This window comes from Camarhynchus parvulus, chromosome Z (assembly GCF_901933205.1).
Source record: "Camarhynchus parvulus chromosome Z, STF_HiC, whole genome shotgun sequence".
Classification (NCBI taxonomy): Eukaryota; Metazoa; Chordata; class Aves; order Passeriformes; family Thraupidae; genus Camarhynchus; species Camarhynchus parvulus.
In genome coordinates, this window is record NC_044601.1 from 22,342,654 (window position 1) to 22,364,596 (window position 21,943).

The window sequence follows — 21,943 nt, forward strand, 5'->3', positions numbered from 1 at the left end:
AAACATGTAACATGAGTAGAACAACAACAAAAAAAAAAGGTGTTGGAATGCTGACATGGGAGCAGCCTTGAATAAATAGATCTTTGTATGCATTGTACCAGAATCCCATCACTGAATGCCAGACACAAGGGCATTCATCATGAGATGAGTGATAAAACATCAAATTTTTCTTGCCAAAAATCCAGCAGAGTTTTGTTAGGAAAATTAGATTCCTGTTGGCAGTTTCTTCCTTTGATAACAGAAGTCATATGTAAAAGGATATTAAATCAGGTCTATGCAGCTCACCAAATGATCAACAACTTTTAAATAAATAGCTAAGTTAGTTTTCAAACAGTTGCTTCCCTATACTAATATATTAAATTCTGTGAAGCAAACAGTAGGTCCCCCTTGTATCATCCTTGTATAAGCAGCACTCACATAGTTTCTATTATTCACAGAATCACAAGATGAGTCAGGTTGGAAGGGACCACTCTGGATCATCTGATCCAACCTTCCAGCTCAAGCTGGGTCATGCCAGAGCACATGGCACAGGATTGAACCAGATGGTTCCTGAATATCTCCAGTGAGGGAGACTCCATAGCCTCCCTGGGCAATCTGTTCCAGTGCATGATCACCTACACAAGTTATTCCTTTATGTTCTCATGGAACTTCCTGTCCATCAGTTTCTGCCCATTGCCCCTTGTCCTGTCGCTCAGCGCCACCAAGAAGACCTTGGCTCCATCCTCTTGGCATCCTCCCTGCAGATACTTACACTGATGAGGTCCCCTCTCAGTTTTCTCTTCTTGAGGCTGAACAGGCCCAACTCCCTCAGCCTTTCCTCATAAGAGAGATGCTTTGTTCCCTTAACCACCTTTGTACCCCTCCCCTGGACCCATTCCCAGAGCTCCATGTCCCTGTTGTGCTGAGGAGGCCAGAACTGGACACAGCACTCCAGATGAGCCTCACCAGGGCTGAGCAAAAGGGCAGGATCACCTCCCTTGAGCTGCTGGCAGTGCTCTTCCTGAAGTACCCAGGACACCACTGGTCTTCCTGGCCACACAGACACACTGATGGCTCATGGAGAGCTTGTCCACCAGGATCCCAGGTCCTTTTCCACAGAGCAGCTCTCCAGCAGGTCAGCCCCAGCCCTCCCTGGTGCATGTAGTGGTTTTTCCCCAGGTGCAGGATCCTGCATTTGCCATTGCTGACTGTCAGAAGGTTCCTCTCTGCCCACCTCTCCTGCCTGTTGAGGACCCTCTGAAGGGATGCACAGCACTTGGGTGTCAGACACTCCTCCCAGCTCAATCAGTGAACTTGCTGAGGAGGCATCTGCCCCTTCATTGAAGACGCTGACAAATAACTTAAAAAAACTGCACCAGTATTGAACCCTGAGAGACACTGCTACCTAGAGACCTCCAACCTGACCCTGTGTCACCGATTATGACCCTCTGGGATCTGCCATTCAGCCAATTCTCTATCCACCTTACTATCCACTAACCCAGTCTATATTCCCTGAGTTTGTCTACTAGGATATTGAGAGAGACAGCGTTGAAAACCTTGCAGAAGTTGAACATCCACTGCTCTCCCCTCATCCATTCAGGCAGCTGTTTTTCCATAGAAGACAACTAATCTAACAAGGCATGATTTACCTTCAGTGAATCCATGCTGACTACTGCTGATCACCTTATTGTCATCCACATGGATAGAGATGGTCTCCAGAACAAGGTGTCCCATCACTTTCCCAGGGATAAAGAGAGGCTGACTGGACAGTAGTTCTCTGGTTCTCTTTCTTGCCCTTTTTGAAGACCAGGTGACATTTGCTTTTCTCCAGCCCTCAGACAAATCTCCAGATTGCCATGAACTTTCAAAGATGATGGCCAGGACCCTTACCATGGTGTTTACTAGCTCTCTCAGCACTCATGTGTGGTGGTGTTCACAGGGGTCCCAGGAAGAGGGAAGAGATGAGGATCTGACTCCATCTTTCAGAAAGCTAACTTATTATTTTCTTTTATATATATATACTATATTATATTAAAACTATACTAAAAGAATAGAAGAAAGGATTTCATCAGAAGGCTTGCCCAGAATAGAAAAGAATGGAATGATAATAAAATCTTGTGACTGACCAGACAGTCCAAGACAGCTGGATTGTGACTGGCCATTAATTAGAAACAACCAAGACGGACCAATCAAAGATGCACCTGTTGCATTCCACAGCAGCAGATAATTATTGTTTACATTTTGTTTCTAAGGCCTCTCGGCTTCTCAGGAGAAAAAAATCCTAAGGAAAGGATTTTTCATAAAACATGTCTGTGACACTCATGGATGCATCACATCAGGCCCATGGATGTTCAGATTTTGAGTTTGCCTAGGTGTTTGCCTTAAGTAACTCAATTCTCTTTGACCAAGGGAAAATATTCCTTCCAATATTTCTTTACCCTGATCTCCTGGGTCAGAGATCCCTGAGGGCTGGTCTTGACAACAAACACCAGTCAAAAGGCACTGTTCAGTAACTCTGCTTTGTCTGTCTCCTCTGTCACCCCTTGCTTCAGTAACATGTCCACATTATCCTTTGTTCTCCTTTTGTCGCTGATGTATTTGAAGAAGCCCATCTTGTTTTCCTTGACATCCTCAGTCAGATTAACTTCCAAATGGGCCTTGGCCTTCCTCGTCTCAGCTCTCCTTAGTCTGACAACCTCTTTATATTAATACCAAGAGGCCTGACCCTGCTTCCATCTCCTGTGTATTTCCCTGCTTATGCTTGAGTAATGACAGGAGTTCTTCCTTTATCCATGCAGGCCTCTTGACCCCTCATCTGACTTCTTGCACATTGGAATGCGCAGTTCTTGAGCTTGGAGGAAGTGATCCTTGAATATCAACCTCCCCTGCAGGGCCTCTTCCCATGGAATTCTGTCAACATCCCTACAGAGGCTAAAATAAGCTCTCCTAAAGCCCATGGTTACCGTCTTACTTGCTCACAGGCTGGCCCCAGTCTTCACACCTCCAACAAGCCCTTTCCTGTTTGTTGGGTGAGGTCATGCAGCACACCCATTTCTTGTGGGATCCTCCACCATCTGTGACAGGAAGATGTCACCAGTGCTCTCCAGGAACCTCTTGGATTGCTCGTGTTTTCTTGCGTAGCTTCTTCCGAAGAGGTCAGGGTAGTTAAAGTCCCCCACAAGAACCAGGGCCTGTGACTTCAAGGCTGATGTGAGCTGTCTGTAGAAGGCCTCATCCATCTCTTGACCAGACATCCTGTAGCACACACTCGCAAGTGTCACCTTACCAGTCCGCCCTTTTATCCTAACCTTTAAATTATCTACTCACTCATCATCTACCTCAAGATAGAGGTTGATACATTTGAAGTACTCTTCCTCCCTTCCAACTGAGTTATATCACATTCACCATGAACTCCTTGCTACTAGAACAAAATTGAATGAGAAAAATTTATTTTTACTGTCAGAGTGGTAAAACACGTATTACCCAGAGAGGTTGTGGAGCATCCAGTCTTGGAGTTAATCAAATCCTAGTGGGCACAGCATTAAGAAGCCTGCTCTATTTTGAACCAAAATGTTGGTCTCGTCCAGCTACAGGAGTGACTGCCAGACTCAAGAGATTGTGTTCATATGGCTCAGTGAAAACAAAAATGTAATAAGCCACAAATAAATGCCAGCTTGACCCTTTGTACAGCTTTAAGTACTCAGAGCTCTTGGAGACTGTTAAGAGAGATTTTTGAAATTATTAATTCCCACAAAATATAAGCCATAAATCCATTTATAAATGAAATTCACATAAAGAACTAAATGCTTTCTAAAAAATACAGCAACTTGCAGCTCACTTAATTAAACACCTGCCAATTCCAGTATCTGCTTCTAAATTCCTTTCATACATACAGTAGAAATCTAGGTCCCACTGCAATCAAAGTATCAGACACTGACTTCAAATGATTAATTCTGGAAAGTAGTTTCTACTGTAGCTAAGGTAATACACTGAAGTCTCTACATAGAGTTTACTACTGCCGATTCTGTTGAGCTGAGCTCCAGATTCAACAGTGACCTAAGTAACTAAACTGGCATCCTGGCATGATAAACTACCTTGAAGCCTGTTTTCTTGTCAGTGCCTTAAACTGGATGTAATCAACACTGGGTGTAAACAGCTGTCCCCACAGTGCTGAGCTCAGCTTGGCTCATTCTTGAAAGTTGCTGCACGACAATGAATGGGTGTCTGATCACAAAATGACAAAGCTCATGGCTGTGGGAGCTGCCTGTGCTCCACGCTCAGGAGAAAGAAGATCTGAACTCCACCTCTTCCATGACTATGGACTCCTCTACTCCGGTGAGGAATTAGCAGTGCACCTCACATGCTCAAGGGCCATTCACTTTCTATAGGCAGATCTGGACAACACCATATACTGCAGAGAAGAAGGACTTCTCAACTTGAACTACACTGTGGGCACGATATTTATGGAAAAGTCTAAGGGGCTTTTGACTCAGCATTCTAATCCTGAGAGGTGGGAGTCATGCAGAGTACCGGGGATGCCCATTTCTACGAGGAATTTAAGTGTCTAACCTCAGTCATCTGAATTCACTCAGGGTACATGCACAGAATAGATTTGATACTGTCATGCCCTTACTTCCCTGCTGAATGTGCAAGTTACCTACATGTATTCCCTGGGATAAAAAAAATAATGTCATCCCTAATAAAGAATCCTTTTAATTTTACAGAAAATGTATATATTTCAGTAGTGGGTGATCTTCAGAAGTATAGAGACTGGTAACATAAACTGATCAGAAACAAAAAAAATTGTACTTTCACCACCTTTCTTTGTTTATCTAGTTCCTGAGTATACTTCTGATAGGAGCCAGTACCAGATGCTTTTGAAAAAGACAGAAGTAGCATAATCTTATTAGGGAATAGCCACTGCACATGGAAAGCTTCTTCCAAGCTCCATCAGTTTGCAACTGGCTTATGGCAAATTAGGACCAGAGATCACATCCATAATACAGAATTATCTTGTTTGAAGTGTTTGTGACATATATTTATCCACATAATATTATCATCTTTTCAAAGGAATCCTTCCAGCATGCTAAGGAAATCTGAAATTAGGCATATTTCCACCACATTTAATGATCTGCACTTAGATAATTCATATACATATTTGTTTCCAAAAGTGCTATATGAATAATTCCAGATGTGTGGTTATGAAGATCTGCAAACATACAGATTATCATCTCTTCAGAAAGACAAAAAAAAAAAAAAAGGCTGGCAGTTCCTGTGGAAACTGCAGTAAGTATCAGGGAAGAAGAGAAAGGCCTGCAGAAGCTGGAAACAGCAAAGCTGGTTGGTTCTGTCTTGACAAAATACTGATGAGCACAATAAAATCTCCATCTGAATAAAGGAAGTATAACTTATCACAGTTTTAGAAATAAAAATTATGTGGGATGGGAAGCAATTACAAAGAGCCTAAATTTGAAGGGTGTTTTGCTTTGATGATGCTGGCACAAAGATATGTAATACAATTTTTTTTCTTCCTTTCTTCACAGATTTAAGACTGGTTTTGCCATGATTTCAGTTTGTCACACATGCTGTCATTTCTACTGACTGAATCTAAAATTACTGCTTTGGTGACTTATGCATCTATTACTTATCAGAACTCAGTATTAACAGTTTGGGAAGCCTGAATGGGAAGTCTTTATAACAAACATCTCAGTTCAAGTATTAAGAGATAATCCATAAAGGAAAAAAAAATTACTTTGTACTTTTTCTTAACATGGCAAATTTATCTTGTAAATGGAAATTTATTTTTCAATTTAAAAAAATACAAAGTGAAAGAAAAATTTGCATAATACAACTTGTTACCAAAAAGTTGCCTAAATGAATAAGTCTAACAGGTACATTGCTAAAAATCAGGGAAGAATGTCTGTATAATGCACCACCAGCATTACATTATGTGTCTGTATGTGATGATCTGCAGAACTAGGCAGGACCATTTCAACAAATAACTAATTTCAATAAATAACTAATAAATAACTAATTAACTTTGTCTCAAACACTCTCTAGTGATGCATCTTTCCTGCTCTTTAAACACTGATGTTGAAATACTTATTCCTTTGTATGCTACAGCTGCTCTAGGCACTGTTCAATTCCAGATGACCTGCAAGCTTTTCACTGTCACATACTTTTCTGACAACTAGAAGAAAGCTCTTCCAATTAAAATGCCCCATTTTATGGAAGTGAAGAGAAGAACCAAATAAGCAGAGCACTTTGAAATAACTTGGGCAAAGATGCCACAGAGGGTATGTCTTTAAGTCAAAGTTTTAAAGCTTTCAAAATAGGTATAAACAAACAAACAAAAAAGCATTTACTCTATTTCATCCAAATATTAAGAAGTATTTGACAGCTAGTAAGACTTATGACAATATTAGGCACCTGTGCCTCCATTTGTGATATAAAATTTCAATATACTGTGTACCTGATAATATCTTCCTTCTGCACAGAATATTCCTTTGTGAAGTTGTGCACAGAGTCCTGGTACACAAGTAAATAGCACAGCAGTCTGGAATGGCACTGGATATTGTCATTCTGGACTTGACCAAGACTTTGATGCTGCCTCTCAAGATAACGTCACAGCCAAGCTCAGGAAGTGGTTGGTGAGGTGGATTGAGAACTGGCTGAATGAGAGTTCAGAGGGTTGGGATCAGTGGCACAGGTCTATTTGGATGCCTGTATCTAGTAGTGTCTCCCAAGCTTCAATACTGGGCCCAATCTTATTTAACTTATCATCAGAGATGTAGTGCCTACTGAGAAAGCTCACTGATGACACACAAGCTGGGAGGAGCGGCTGATACCCAAGCACTGTGCAACCCTTCAGAAGGACCTTGACAAACAGGAGGGGTGGGCAGAAAGGAACCTTCTGAAATTAAACAAGAGCAAATGCACCTGGGGAGGAATAATCCCTGGCCCCAGCACAAGTTGTCCATGAGCCAGCAGTGTGTCTGTGTGGCCAAGAAGGCTGATGTTATCCTGGGATGCTTCAGGAAGAGCACTGCCAGCAGCTCAAGGGAGGTGATCCTGCCCCTCTGCTCAGCCCTGGTGAGGCTCATCTGGAGTGCTGTGTCCAGTTCTGGCCTCCTCAGCACAACAGGGACATGGAGCTCCTGTAGCAGGCAGGTCCTGTTGAGGGCTATCATTAGGGGATTGGAGCACTTCACTTTGGAGGAAAAGGTTTACCGTTGGACTCAATGATCTTGGAGGTCATTTCCAATCTAAAATTGCCACAGTTCTGTGAAAGGCTGAGGGAATTGGCCCTGATCAGCATTGAGAAGAGACAACTGAGACGGGACCTCATCAATGATGTTAGATTACACTACTTTCAGTGGTCACAGTCAGAAAATTGGTGTGGTGTAATTTACACTATTTTTTCAGATCATGAAATGCAAAGTGCTATGCAAACATTTGGTAAGAATTTACTTCAGTTTTATACTTTATGCTTTTCAATTATGTCTCTTTAAAATGTGTAGCTACCAGAAACATTTTCCCTACCTTTATAATGCTCTGACATGTTGAGAGTGGTAAACCAACCAAGCTGGTCCCATTGATTGACATGATCTGGTCCCCTATGTTCAGCTTCCCAGACTTCTCTGCCGGTCCTCCATGCATCATGTTGGCTATGATAACTGTAGGCAAAATGGATCCCCAGCCAGACTCAACAATCACCACACCTAGAATTTCTCCCTTTTGCTTTTCAATGTAAACCTGTATAGTAAGAAAAAGTGTTTAAAAAAAGAGTTTCTTTTACACCCATGGAACTAATATCATCCCCCTCCAAACATTCACAAACCCAACAAATATACCCCTTTTCATTTGCAACCTGCCTTCCTAATTCAAAGGCAAAACAAGATAGGGTACATGTTTTACTATCTTTCATTTGCATTCAAACATTAAATGACACACAATACAGACTTAGTGCTGAACACCCCTCAGAAGTAATTTCTGTTTATGAATAGAAGAAATTCCAATGAAGGAAACCCTGGTGCCATGGGCTTGGTAGACAAAGCTAAATAAGAAGAGATTGCAAGACTTTACAACTTTGCATTGGAAAAACATTACCTGTGTGCTTCAGTTGCACACTGGTTCATTTTTATCAAGCAAGCTGCAAAGCCTTCTGGCACACACAGTTATTTAAAACCTGAAATCAATCATGTTCATAAACACCGCTGCTTCTATAAATTTTATGTTGTTCACTGTAATTTTTTTAATTGTATTAATCTGTTAATCTGCTTTAAGTTCGCATTCAAACATGTCTGAAAATTGTTTGGTAAAAAGAACAGAAACAGATGGTAAATCAGTTGACTGCAGATAAATTTGGGGTTCACTGTTTGCATTTGAAACAGAACAGATGACAGGGTGTTCTATTAGGGAGGATATCCTAGACTAACTGAGATAATTTATAGGAAGTATTAATGGTTTTTTAGTTTCTGCCAACACAGGCCTGCAACTGATAAAGAGCAGCTGAATATTTGTGGGGGAAAAAAAAAGGATACATACATCTTTGCAATTTTCAGATTTGGAGAAGTGAATCAGATCATCATTGTACATGTCCTGGGTATTAAGCAAGTCGCTATATTCTTTCTGGCTAAGGTCTTCTGGGTTGATTCCATTTGCCCTCAGAAATTCTTGGTAGGCCACACTAAATGCTTGACCTATGGACTGTGCAATCAGCTGCGCCTGTAGCAGTTCCCAGAAAAGGGAAAAGAAAAGAAAAAAGTGAAACATTCTGATGCTCATATCCACTGACACTTTCTGTTACAATCACACCGTAAAATGGATCATCAAGTTGATGAACCTACAAGTTACTGCAATCCAGTCTAAAAAATATTTGTGCCTCACAAATTAATTTTAAAGACCCACAAAATCTCAACACATTCAGGTCTGCCATGAATCTAGCTCAGTAAGCAATTATAAATTACAAATATGAGAAAGACATCCTTTCACAGGTAAGAACTGCTAATGTAAGTGTAAAGGTAGAGCCACCGCAGTGACTGTGGGTTTCACCTATCATTCTTCCCACACATGCTGCTCCCAGATGGTACTCCCTTCCAGCAGAAGCAACGTTATTCTCCGAAGCAAGCAATGAAAAAGAAAATGTCTACTAGGAAACACACAACCACATTTAAAAGGGTATTTCCAACTTTTCCTACCATCCTTTACAACATTGATAGTGACTCCTATCTCAGCCTCAGACAAAAAAAGGAAAAAGGCAGCAACTCGAGACCAGATCAAGCCCTAAAGTAACTGCACATGGTCATATGCACCTCCTTCTTCATCCTGCTACTACCTTCAGCCTCTATCCCCTACACTTATTTCCCTCATTCCAACTCACATATTCCTGGGAGTTCTCTGCCTCCTTCCTACTCATTCTGTCCTTTGTGAGCACCCTCTTGCACCTGCAGCTTCCCAGAGTCTTGTCTGCACCCAAAGCCACCAAATGCACCTCTCACTACATTGCATTGCTCCCACCATGAGCTATTTGATTCCTGCAGCTGTGGGACTGAAACTGGGCAGCAGGCAGACGTGGGGAAAGTTCTGTGCCAAGCAAGGCCAGAGGGATGCCCAACTTCGACACAGTAATCGTGGTCAGGCAAATAAAGGGCAGGAGAGCAAAGCACAGCATGGTGCAGAGTACTGCTGTGTATAGGTGGAGAGATTCACCCAGTGAGCACTGTGTAGTGCACAGGAGGTGGCTGTGGTGTGCACTGAAACACAGGGCCGCCTATGGCAAAGGCAGGGAAGAGAAACAGAGAGCTCCACAGCTGACAGTGGAGGCCTGGCAGAGTACTGGTAACGAATGAATGCTGCTCAGGTGTACTTTTATACAGTCTGATGGCCATTTTTAAAGTCCAGTTTGGTCCCTAATAAAGGAAAGGTTCCCAACACAGAAATAAAAATGTTTTATCTTAGCTCAAACTAGCACTAAACCTGCTAATGAGAACAGCATGATTGCTGGTGCTGAAAAGACCAATATGTAGGCCAGTAGTATATTACCAAAGCTAAGACCAATTTTGACAGCAAGGGCAGCAAGGCTAATTTTGACAGCAAGGGCAGCAAGAAAATGGGAAAACTGCACCTCCATAACTTGGTAACATAAGTGAAGAGTGCAGACTTTACATTCATATACATGCATCTTCACTCCCAGGAAGAGATCAGACCCCCAGCATTTGGACACATCACTAATTTATGGTTCAACTCATCTAAAGGTACACCTCTAAACAGCTGAAAATCTGGTGCTGTCCTCTTTAGACAAAGACTCATCCAAGCAGAGACATGTTCTGGCCAACATCTACTCACAGGCTTACAGCTTCTGTTTCACTTACTGTGTGGATTCTGCCAAGTACCCAGCCACCCCAGAAGAAGAAAAGACAGGTTTTATAATATAAACAGGCCACATTACTTCACTGACGGTATAAAATCTTTGAAGCTGCCATTTTGTTGCTGCTGCAGTCCTTCCATTCTGACTGTTAGTCACTTCAGTATTTGAAATAAATTTGACAAGTTACCAGTGAGCTATATACCATGACTAAGGAGAGCTGATATAATCTGCAGGTTTTCAGCATATTTTCCCCTTGAGCTTTTCTTAGATCTACAGGCATTTTACAAGCCAGTTGGATTTACATAACACAAATACAGGCTGATCTAAACAAACCATAGACTGGGAAGTTCAAATTTTAGCTAGCCAAAGTATTAACAGCAGCCTAGGAAACAGATCTGGAAAGTATGGATCATGCAAAGGGTCAGACCACCCCACAGTAAAGGAAAATAAGCCCAAGAATGTGGCACCTGACAGTTTGATTTCTGCTTTTACAACTTGTCCAGTAAAAGAGCAAGCAGTGTCCAAACTTGTGACTAGAAACACAGGAACAGCAGCCTCAAAGTGGGTAGCATGTCAAATGTTATTAACCAAAAAATACATTGGCTACTGTATTTCATACCAGATTCTTAAAAGGCTTTACAAAACAGGTTTACAAAACACATTATTTTGTGGAAAGAATCCAGAATTTTTACATGCTGTCAATTTTGATCCAGGATTACTTTCATCAGTGCTCATCCTTACTTTTTAACTGCAGCAGTGGGTCATGTATACACACTCATGGGCAATAATATATTCAGGGGCAATAATATATTCAGACAGAAGTTTAGAGGGGATTACATTAAATTATTACATAAAATCAGCTCCTTATTCAAGAAAACCTTCCCATCTCAAAGTCCTCGCTGTACACTGTAGTTTGGAAGACATGGAAGAAACTGGTATTTTTACTTACTTCTCTTGAGCATGTTAGTTTCCCACATTACTAGGGTTAACTTGACTGTGATCCTAAAAACTGCGTATCTAACCACTACAATCTAGTAAGTTTGATTTTACTTTTCAGTTACTGAAAGTTACTGTTAAAATTACATAAAATTGGCAAGTTATAAACACTGATTGTCAAGACAGGAGATCAAGTCCTGTGTAAAGTAACTTAATCCTGTGTAAAGTACCTTAACTGTGCCGCAGATTAAAATTTAGTCATTTATGTCTCTATTCAGCATATTTTGGGATTGCTGAAAACTTTCTTTGCTGGCTTTTTGGTATGATGACAGTAACTACAGCCCCTACACAAACCACCTGAAAAATAAAAAATCACCTTTCTGGTATGCATCAGTGACTGATCCTCAATGCAAGACAGGATTAGAATTTCCCTATGAAAACAAGCATCTCTGATAGACTTTCCCTCTCCTATGCAAAATTTGAGCTGGTATTTGTAACCTGCAGCAACTGGACCCTCCTATCACTGATACTGGAAGGCACTGAAGAAACTTTAAAAAAGTAAGCATTTCTACAAACACCAACTTCCTGTGACATATCATGTCCAAACATATAAATGGCAGGCAAGTTCCCCTGCTTAGATGAAATACTGGGTCCAGTTCAAAAGCATATAGGACCACTCACAATGGGCTTTGGGCCTATCAAAATTGCTTACTTTTCCACCCCTAGAAAACTGCAAGACAATGTAATTGCTTACATCCTCAGACTCAAAGACATGACAAATCATTTTGTACTGCCTCTTTCCATCTTGAGAGGGGTGAGATGCTTCCACATTGTCCTGGGAGTTAGAGCGTGGCATTCGCCTACGAGCCATCAGAACAACTATATTTCCTATATCAGCAATGTAAGAAATGGTCCGCAGGGGATGATCCATCATGGTTTCCTGGGGAATAAGAAAACCAACATAAGCAGCTGCTTCAACTAGGATCTTATTGGACATCTAGCATCATACAAATATCTGTAAGACCTCTGTTAGGTGAAATCTGTAACATCTGTCATGCGTGAAGGGAAATACAACAGAAACCAAGAGTTTCATTTTCCAAAAATAAAACAAAGAGAACGTTTTACAGCATTTTTTTCTGTGGAAAAGTACATCAAGACCTGAATTGCAGAACCTGCATATGCTGAGCATGTATGTGTACAGGACTACAAGCAAATTATTGCAGCTAAATATTTTGGGCTACTCTGGGCACAATCAATACTTGATGTAGCATGGCTTAGAAGACCTAAGTTGACTGCAATTATCTCACCCACAAATTCTAATTATTTCTATAGTCAGACACACCGGAGTAATTGCTTGTATGACATGGAACTTGACCATGGATTTCTGCCTAGAGGGGAATATAAGATCCAGCACATTTTAAAGACAAATTTTAACATGTACGTGAAAGTCTATTCCAGTAGTCTTTTCCAACAATCCTAACAAAGATGTCTATGTCTATACCTGTGTGTCTGCATTCAGTACTTTTATTCTCTGTGTAGAAATGAAGAGGTCCACTTCAGTCATGGGTTGAGATTCACCTTCTGGAGCCTGCAAATAAATGGATTAGAGTCAAACAAACACATTAGGTAACATACTTACTAATAATGATGTTAGTTCACGTACAGGGGTACACTAAGACACAGTTACCAGAACAGCAATGCAGGATAGAGTATTAGACTGCAGAAGCAAAAGATAAACACAAAGATGTGGAAACTATATCATATATGTGAAAGTGAATTGGGTATTGTTTGAAAAAAAGTTAACCTCATAAAAGCTTGCCTGCTATTTTTTCCTGATTCAGTAAAATTATACCTGACTGCAGCATGAATTATAAAGATTTTTTGAAAGTAATATGATTTTACCATTTTCTGCACACTATGAATCCCACTTCAAATAAGATTTTCATACAAGCCATAGAAAGGCCTAATAGTATCTCCTGCCTGAGGAATTTTTGTTTTGGCTAGCAGTGGCTGCCAAGACCAGTGGAAAAACCTGTACCACAGGAGGTACTGTTTGAGCTATTCTTAATGCAGCTCTGGCAAGAAGACCTTCACAGTCAGACAAGCAGTCAGACAAGATACTTTTCAAGCAGTAACCCACTAAAGAAGTAATATTTTGTTAATAGAAAGCAAACATTTGTAATATTTTTAAAATTACACTTGTTAAAAGATAGTTGAAAGCTCCACAAACAAAACAAAATGAGTCAATCTCAGTATATTACTGTATGTATAGACAAACTTTTTTTTTGCATCCAGCAATTTGACATCTCTGTGAGTCAAACAAAGCACTCCAACATAAAGATTAAATTAAAATAAAAAAGTCTAAAAAAAAGTAAGAAACCCCAAAACAAACAAAAAACCCCACAGTCCATTTTAATCCATAATTTTACAATGTGTAAACCTTTGCCATGTCAGTCCTGATTCTTTAATATGCATTTTGGGTACTGCCTGTAACCATTTGATAGATCCAATCTTTCTTCTATTTCTAACATGAAATGGCTAATGAGAAGCAACAAAAAATGGCCAATCAGGCAACTGATTTCCCAGATATGTCATGGTGGCTCAGAAACAAATCTGAAAAAACCTTGCTGGATGCAGAAAATAAAACCACAAAATAAAAAGAAAGGGAAAAACCCTCCCAGAAAACAAAAGAACAAGCATAACATCAAGCTGATGGAGTTTGTACTGCACCTTCTTCCTGCTTTTGGCTAATTTCTGGGCCATCTGCTTAGCATGGAACAAACAGAGACAGGAGAACAGTTAGAAGAACTTACAGAGACTCCAAATCAAGCAGGAATCTACAAACTAATGTCAGGGCTCACAGACTACTAGCTGGTCTAAATTAGTCCCTGCTTAAATTAAATTCCGCCTTGTTTTTTTTTAGCTTAAAAAATTGTAAAATTTCATGTTTAGCACAATTAATTTCAGAAATTAAAAGAAACAGCACCAAAAGAGTCAGGAAGAACACAAAAGGATTGTTTTTTCACTTAAAATGTTACTTGCAACAAACAAGGTAATTTTGAGTGTAATTGTTGAGGCTTGGTGAGGGGAGGATGGTTTAAGAAACAGAAGAGATCTTCCCCTCACTTACAGCAGTGTAAACCATTACAAGAAGTTATTTCTTTTGAAGGTACACCAATGTAAAAGGTGAGAGAAAAATTGTATGCTTTCTTTATTATTACAGGTTTTTCAGATCTCATACCTCAACAGACTTCAAAAAAACAACCTCCTTAACACTATGCTGCTTTTTCCTGGAAAAATGACATGACAGAAGGTAACTGTCACCATCATTTTCTCTTTCTTCTGAGCAAATAAATCAGCACCAATGTTCACACAGTGAACTGGTCAACAAATCTTCCTGTGACACCTACACAAAGATATGTCCCCACTATCACATTTTTTCAAGCAAGCAGTGGAGCATGTGTTTCAGCTCCAGAAACACCTTAAAAAACATTTCTACTAACAACCCAAACAAACATAATTTTTACAGTCTTGAGTCATGAATTCAATCATGAATTCAAACCAATGGTGAACTGAACTTAACAGACCTGCTCATTGAAGGAATGCAATACTCACCAGGCTGGCAATTAGCCCTTAACTTCCAACAGTAACAGGCTCTTTTTAAATTAAATTTACAGGCGTGCTCATGGTGGGAAGGAGGCTTATAGTTACAAGCTTCAGACAGACTCAGCACTAGCTACTTCTACAAAGAGCAAATAGGAGGCCTGAATCATATGACACATCAAACATTTTAATACTGATGCTCACAACTTAAATCTGTCAGATTTTGTCTAAACAAATCTGAAAGCAGCTACATAAAGGTTAGGCCACACTCCTTGTTTACAAATAGAAATATTCTCAAAATAGCTTTTAGTCACCCTTTTCAAACTAAGAAGTATTTTATAGCCTGGTAGGTTATTTTGCAACAGGTGATTGCAAACTATTGTAAAAGCAATTAAAACTGCCTTACATGGCAGGCTCTTCATTACATTACTCTCAAATTAAATTAAAACTCAGAAATAATATACTTATATTGAGTAACAGCTGCCTGTCATACACTGGGCAAGGAGGAGACACTCCTTAGATAGAGCATTTAGATATCCTTCCAAATTCAAGCCTTTCTTTCTCACCTTTCCCAAACTTTAGAATCATGGACCTCCCAAAAGAAGAAAAGTATAGGACAAAATTAAGAAAAAGGAGACAGGGGATGAAAAAAATCCTGGAGCTACAACTTTAAAATGTAGAATCAACAATTTACCAAATTATACTGAAATTCAATATACTGAAAATTCTGTTCTTCAAATGGAAGCATACTGAAGAACTACTTTCAAATATTTCATAAAATAAGGCAATGATATGGATCAAGCACTTTTAGTAAGTGATTTAACACTGCATGGAAATGTCACAAAAGAAGTTATGGTCCATGAACAACAAAAAAATTGGGATAATTCTATGCAAGACATTTTATTAAACAAATCCTCGTTATCACCACATTATTTTGCTAACTCAAATCAAAGATTATTTCTGTACTCCTAGAAGAAAAAAAAAACCCGAATATACCTAATCCACACAATTTTTTTTTAATATACAGAATACAGGATTTTCATTTAAGGTAAATGAAATGTATTTATTTATATAGATGCAATTTCCAAAATTACAATACATTAAAACCCAACAAGCTTCTGCTTTTGCTACAGAGAGGTCCTAAGTTTATTCAATCCATTTAGTCCCTACAAAAAATGTTTTGCAACTCAGTGAGCATGGAGAGGACACCGAGTGTGTGAAAATGTGTGAAATACTAAACTAAATATCCCACATATGCGTTCTATCTTAAATTACACTCAGAAATTAAACCAGGTGTTACCTAGAAATGTTCAAACCTACCCCACAGCATGCTAAAAGTGCCTCCTAATGAAATACTCCTAACTACATTTGATGAACAACTTCAAAGCAGTGCATCTGTTTAAACTTAGCTGGACTTCACAGGGATGAAGGCCAAGCAAGAAAACACCCAACTCTTGTACTTTCACCTGAAAAGATACTTCTTTAAAGAAGAAGCCTGGAGAATTGTTTTCAAAGTCTGTTCATATTCCAAATGAATGAATACGTGGTCTGAAGGCTCTGCTAAAAGGAGTAATTTAGACATTATTAAATTCAGACAGTACACACTTTTGTGAAGGTATAAATAACAGGGCTCAAACAAAGCTCTTCACCTCTTTTTAATACTCAGCTTCAAGTCTGTGTATTTTAAAAGCTCATTCTTAATTTAAAGCTTTGTTTTCTTCAACAGTGGAGAAATGGTTGACATACAACAAGAAAGGCACTCTGTAAACAAACATGAGTAGGGCCATAATTTACACATCTAGGATATGGGATATCTGATGCAGTAATGAATCTGTCAGCAGGAAGCCCATCTGTCATAATCAATTTCTCTCTGAAAATTATTAGCTTTAATGGCAACCAGCAACAAAACCAGCCAAAACCAACCCTTATAAGCCAAGAAGCCTAAGGTGCAGGGGGATTTAAAGCCTGTGCTTTACTTAGAAGTAGAAAGCAGTAACTGTCCAAGAAGTCTTCTAAGGTAATGTGTACAATATACAAGTCAATAATTTTCTGAAATACATCGAGTTTCATAAAATTAAATACACCAGCTAGGTGTATTTTACCAGGTAACAAATGCTATCACTCAGGCCTCAAGCCTGAGGCAAAAGCACTATAAGAAAGGATATCCATGCCTGCTGATTTACACAGATGCACAAATTATGGTGTTAACAAGTAAAAGGCATTAAATAGATTTCTTCTGTTTTGATGCACAGAAATGCTGAGGCATAACAGAACCCTCAGAAGAGTATTTTGCTAATGAATGTCTACAAAATATGTTTTGTATCAGAGAAAGATTCTATACTCTTACACCTCTTAGGCCCAGTTTGAATCAATTCAGGTTTTCTTTTTGTCTACCGTAACCCTGCAATCTTTTTCTTAAGTGTATTCCTACACAAGCTTTACCTTCTAGGTACAAACTTCCTGTGGTTCAAGTTCCACTCCTGATACCTATTTCCTATGACAACTGATGCTAATCTTTTGTTTCACCCTCCAGTGACGTGTCCCTCCTAGATCCAGCCTCACCAAAGCCCTCGCTTCTCTCCCTTACCTTTAGTTCCTGTTCACTCAAATCAGACAAGTTTTCTAACACACACCCAAGCATCAAGAAGGAACACAAAGAGGCTACTAAACAGAAGGGCAAAGCCCTATTTGCTCAGAGCAGGAAAAAAACAGACTCTATAAGAAAAACTCTTCACTGCAGGTTTGTGTAGAACACACCAAGACCTTCCATTGTTGAAAAAGCTGCATGAAACATATTTTTAAAGAATGTCACTTAATCCAGAGTCGCCAATGAACAAAGATAAATCACTCTTCTGCAAAAGGTTTCATAGTTCAACGTAGTAAAGACTTCTAAAGAGATGGTGGAATATAATCTCTAACAGGAAGGCTACATTGCCACCTTTTCTAAAATGTGAGTGTTTACAAATTTCAGAGACAAGGTTACAAGAGCTTATGCATTTGAACACCAGCAAAATTACATTTTTTGGAAGTTGTCTCAATGGCTCTATTTGGAGCTTCTGCGTCAAAGTTATATACAGAGACTAAACTGAACACCTGCCATTGAAAGCAGTGGAAGGAATAAAAGGAGTAGGAAGCATCAGCTGACCTTAACAGATAATATTATTGGTCTTGCTGAAAACCTCTCCTCTTTCACTCTGTTTTATATAATTGCACACCAAATCTGGCTGGAAGCCAAAATAAAATATACAAAAGAAGAACATACAGATATTAAAATAAGAAAAATTCCCAGAGTAGGTTGTGTTAATTAGCTGAATTAGCAGAAGATGAAGCTGTGTGCCTACTAGCCAGCCATGTATGGGTAGTGGGAATGTTGCAGCATCCTGTACAACTGTGCAATACTTCATCCACACACCTTAATTTCAGCTGACAATGTCATAATTGTAACTTACTGTACAGCAGCATTCCCATTGCTGGAAATGGCCTGTACAGAAATCAGATGGAATTTCTCTTTTGAAACAAATTTTTTCAGATTCCAGGACAAATTATTTTTTCCCCACTTCTCTTTACCATCACAGGGTTTTTTTAATCAGCAAATCAGCTCACAGCTGTTATGTGTGGAGAAACAAGTGTCCACAACAGGGTCAAAAAGAACTGCAGTCACTACAACAGTAGCAGCTCCATTCAGTGCCAAGCCAGAAGCAGCTGCAATACTTACTAGTTATTTCCTTAACCTGTTTTCCCTCCACACCCAGGTAATATCTAACTTTGACCACCACTCACTTCAGATTCTGGTTTAGTGTACACAGCTTGAGTATTACCACAGGGAATTAAAATGACCTGGTAACATCCCCTTATCAGTCTTGTTCCATAAGCAGCATACGCGATTTATTTTGCAAAGGAAAGGTGAGGCACCTTTCATTCTGAAACTACAGATAACCCCACCTGAAAAACATACTGCATAAGAAAGAAGTTCATATCCACAATCATAAAACAGCCATAGAAGAAGCGGCAGGAATTACTCCTCACCTTGATCCTGCTGACAGCTTCCTGAGCCTGCATCATTCTCACATTCTTGGATGGAGTTTTATCAGAAAGGAGTTGAGTTGAACCAAGGTAATTGGCAGCAAAAATGATTCCATCAATTAGGTCTTCAGGATCGCAAGGTCCAGGAACTGTAATACAGGAAAGCCATCACTGAAGACAATCATGGTGAAACACAGCAAAAGCAGAACTGAGACAACTTGAGTCTGTACCTGATGGCTGCAAATCCTCCTCTGAAATACTTCAGTTTAGCATGACAAAAAGGCAACCAGCACTTTCAAAGGCACTAAAACATCAAACTATAATTGTATCGGAATTTGTGGTGGGCTGACCCTGCCCACCAAACCCCTTCTATCGCTCCTCTCCTCAGAAGGGCAGGGGAGCAAAAATATAGTGAAAGTCTCATGGGGCAAGACAAGAACAGGGAGAGATCACTCATCAGTTACTGTCATGGGCAAAACAAGACTCCACTTGTGAAAACTTGTTTCATCTATTACTGATGAAGACAAAGTAGAATAATGAAAAATAAAAACAGATGTTACAACACCTTCTTCCTGGACTCACTTTTATTCCCAATTTTCTTTATCTCCTGCACCCAGAAGTACACGGGAATGGGGGCTGTGGTCAGTTCATCACATGCTGTCTCTGATGCTCCTTATTCATCATGGAGAAGAGGCCTCACATCCTTCCTCTGATCTAGAATGGGATATCTCCTACGGGAGACAATCCTTCAGAACAGACTGCTCTGGTGTGGACTCCCTATGGCATCACAAGTCCTGCCAAAAAGCCTGCTCCAGGTGAGCTCCTCTCTCCAATGGGCCACATACTCTGCAGGGAGCCTGCTCCAGTCTGGGATTTCCATGGGGTCATAGCCTGGCTTTTTGGGCATCCATATGATCTGGCATGTGGGGCCCTCCCTGGGGTCCTCCAGGGGCTGCTTGTGGGTATGTGTTCCACTTCGAGCTCCACTGGCTGGAGGGGCACAACTGCCTCACCATGGTCTTTCCCATGGGCTGCATGGGAAACTCTGCTCTGGCACCTGGAGCACCTCCAGTCCTTCCTACTCCACTGACCTTGTCTTCAGAGATCCCTCTTTTACACATTCCCAGCCCCTTCTTCTCTGGCTGCAGTTGCTGTGGAACAGAGTCTTTGCCCCCTTCTTAAATACATTATCCCAGAAGTGCTACTACTGCCACTGATGGGCTCAGCCTTGGCCAGTGGTGGTCTGTCTTGGAGCCAGTTGGCGCTGACTCTATCAGACAGGCAGGAAGCTTTCAGCAGTTTCTCAAAGAATACACCCTTGGTGCCTACCCCACTACCAAAACCTTGCTACACAAACCTAGTACAACATCTCTCCAGCCAAAGCTACAATTGTTAACCCAGCCTGTTTCTCACAATAGCTCATTGTTTGTGAGTAGGGATCAGCCTGGAGCATGATTTTTCACTGTGATAAAGGGACAGACACAGTTACTTAGCTCGCTCCTCACCCATCAAAAACAGCCTTGCAATTCTCAGACCAACAGTCACAGCAGAAAGAGGAAAGGTGCAGTTTCATAGCTGCCATCAGGCTCTTTCTTGCTTGTGCATTAACTACAGTTGGTGCAACAGGCAAGAACAATCTGCCCAGAATGCTCAACACATACCACACATCACAATATTTTTATGCCACAGACCCTTAAAAATAGTAGTGTTAACAAGGATACTGTGTTAAAGTACTGAATTAAATAAAAATGTTATTAAATACACAGAGCATGGGCTCTCTTGATGGCAAACCAACACTCTTAGTCCAGAGATCCTTAGAGATCCAACACCCATCAACTTCTGGAAAAGTGGAAAGTGATGGGGTGTAAAGTGTTCATAACCAAGCAATGCAAATCCTTACAAAGCAGCACTTAGGATTTGTAAGATTTTTAATGTTTGGCAGCCTTATGTAAAAATTTTATACATGAAAATGTTCCATTTTGACACCACGTTTAAACTGTCATGATCCAAAAGTGAGGCTGGTTAACTTAAGCAACTTCCTGTTCTTAAAAGTAAGGGAAAACAATTGTTCCTCAAGACAAGTGAAATATAAATCATATTAAAGAATGCTCATGGTAAATATGTTCACATTTTATCACAGAACACCCGTGTTTATGTTTGTCTTTCTTTTTTCCTCTAAAATCAAGGGGTATCTTGTACTATAAGGTGATGGGGCTTTAAGTTTGAAATTACTAACAATGCCAATTTTGTTCTAATGATAACATATAGGACTAACAACCTCTCAGAATGAGCATGCGTGGCTTTGGCCTCAAGGAAAAACAAGTCATTATAATGATTAAAATAAAAAAGAAAGATCTGGAGACAAGTATCACACTGAAACTATACACACAGACAGAAGCACACATATAAATCTTGTGAGCAAGCTTGTCTTCCTTATAATTTTTTTAACACAAAAATTAATGATTAGCAAATTTAAGATGCTCATCTCCAGTGTGCAGTTTGCTCAGGCAGTATGTATCTTGAAAATTCTCAAAATGAACAGTTATTTGCAAGCACATGACCTAAAGAAACTGAGTTATTTCCTTAGGGAAATTCATGCATTTGGAAGTACTACATATTTACACAGAAATCACACAGCATTCTAAGTGCTACTATTACTCTACACATAAGGCCTTTTCACCACTTCCACCACTATACTAAAGAGGTGCAAAACTTTTTATAGTACAATTTCTGATCAAAATTAGGGGGAAAAAATGGGAAAAGGTATAAGACTCTAAGAAAGTGCATATTAAACCCCAAAAAAGGTAATGCTCCAATTGCATCAGAGGTGAGCACACAGACAGCACTGTTTTTTAGAATACCTCCTCCTTTTATTACCTCTGACAACAAAACTATTACCTCAATGAAAACATAGCATAGGTGCTGGCAAATTTTTCCTTGGACTGCTGGTGCATAAAAATGGAACATTTGTAATTTTAAGGAATTTTGCACTGGACCAAGCACCAAGAAAATTTTAGTGTACCATTTATTTTT

General features: G+C 39.9%; 1 protein-coding gene across 3 annotated transcripts in view; it reads right to left on the reverse strand.

Annotated features, from left to right (window-relative positions):
* APBA1 (amyloid beta precursor protein binding family A member 1) overlaps positions 1-21,943 on the reverse strand; it is an 83,279-nt gene that overhangs the window by 3,743 nt on the left and 57,593 nt on the right. For 2 of the 3 annotated variants that reach the window (XM_030968071.1, XM_030968072.1), the window contains exons 5-10: positions 18,914-19,059; positions 14,015-14,047; positions 12,786-12,872; positions 12,039-12,224; positions 8,527-8,706; positions 7,522-7,734 (exon numbers count right to left, since the gene is read on the reverse strand). In XM_030968071.1, the coding sequence (XP_030823931.1) occupies positions 7,522-7,734; positions 8,527-8,706; positions 12,039-12,224; positions 12,786-12,872; positions 14,015-14,047; positions 18,914-19,059 (845 nt within the window). The remainder of the gene's footprint in view (positions 1-7,521; positions 7,735-8,526; positions 8,707-12,038; positions 12,225-12,785; positions 12,873-14,014; positions 14,048-18,913; positions 19,060-21,943) is intronic. The other variant, XM_030968073.1, reaches the window with a different exon arrangement.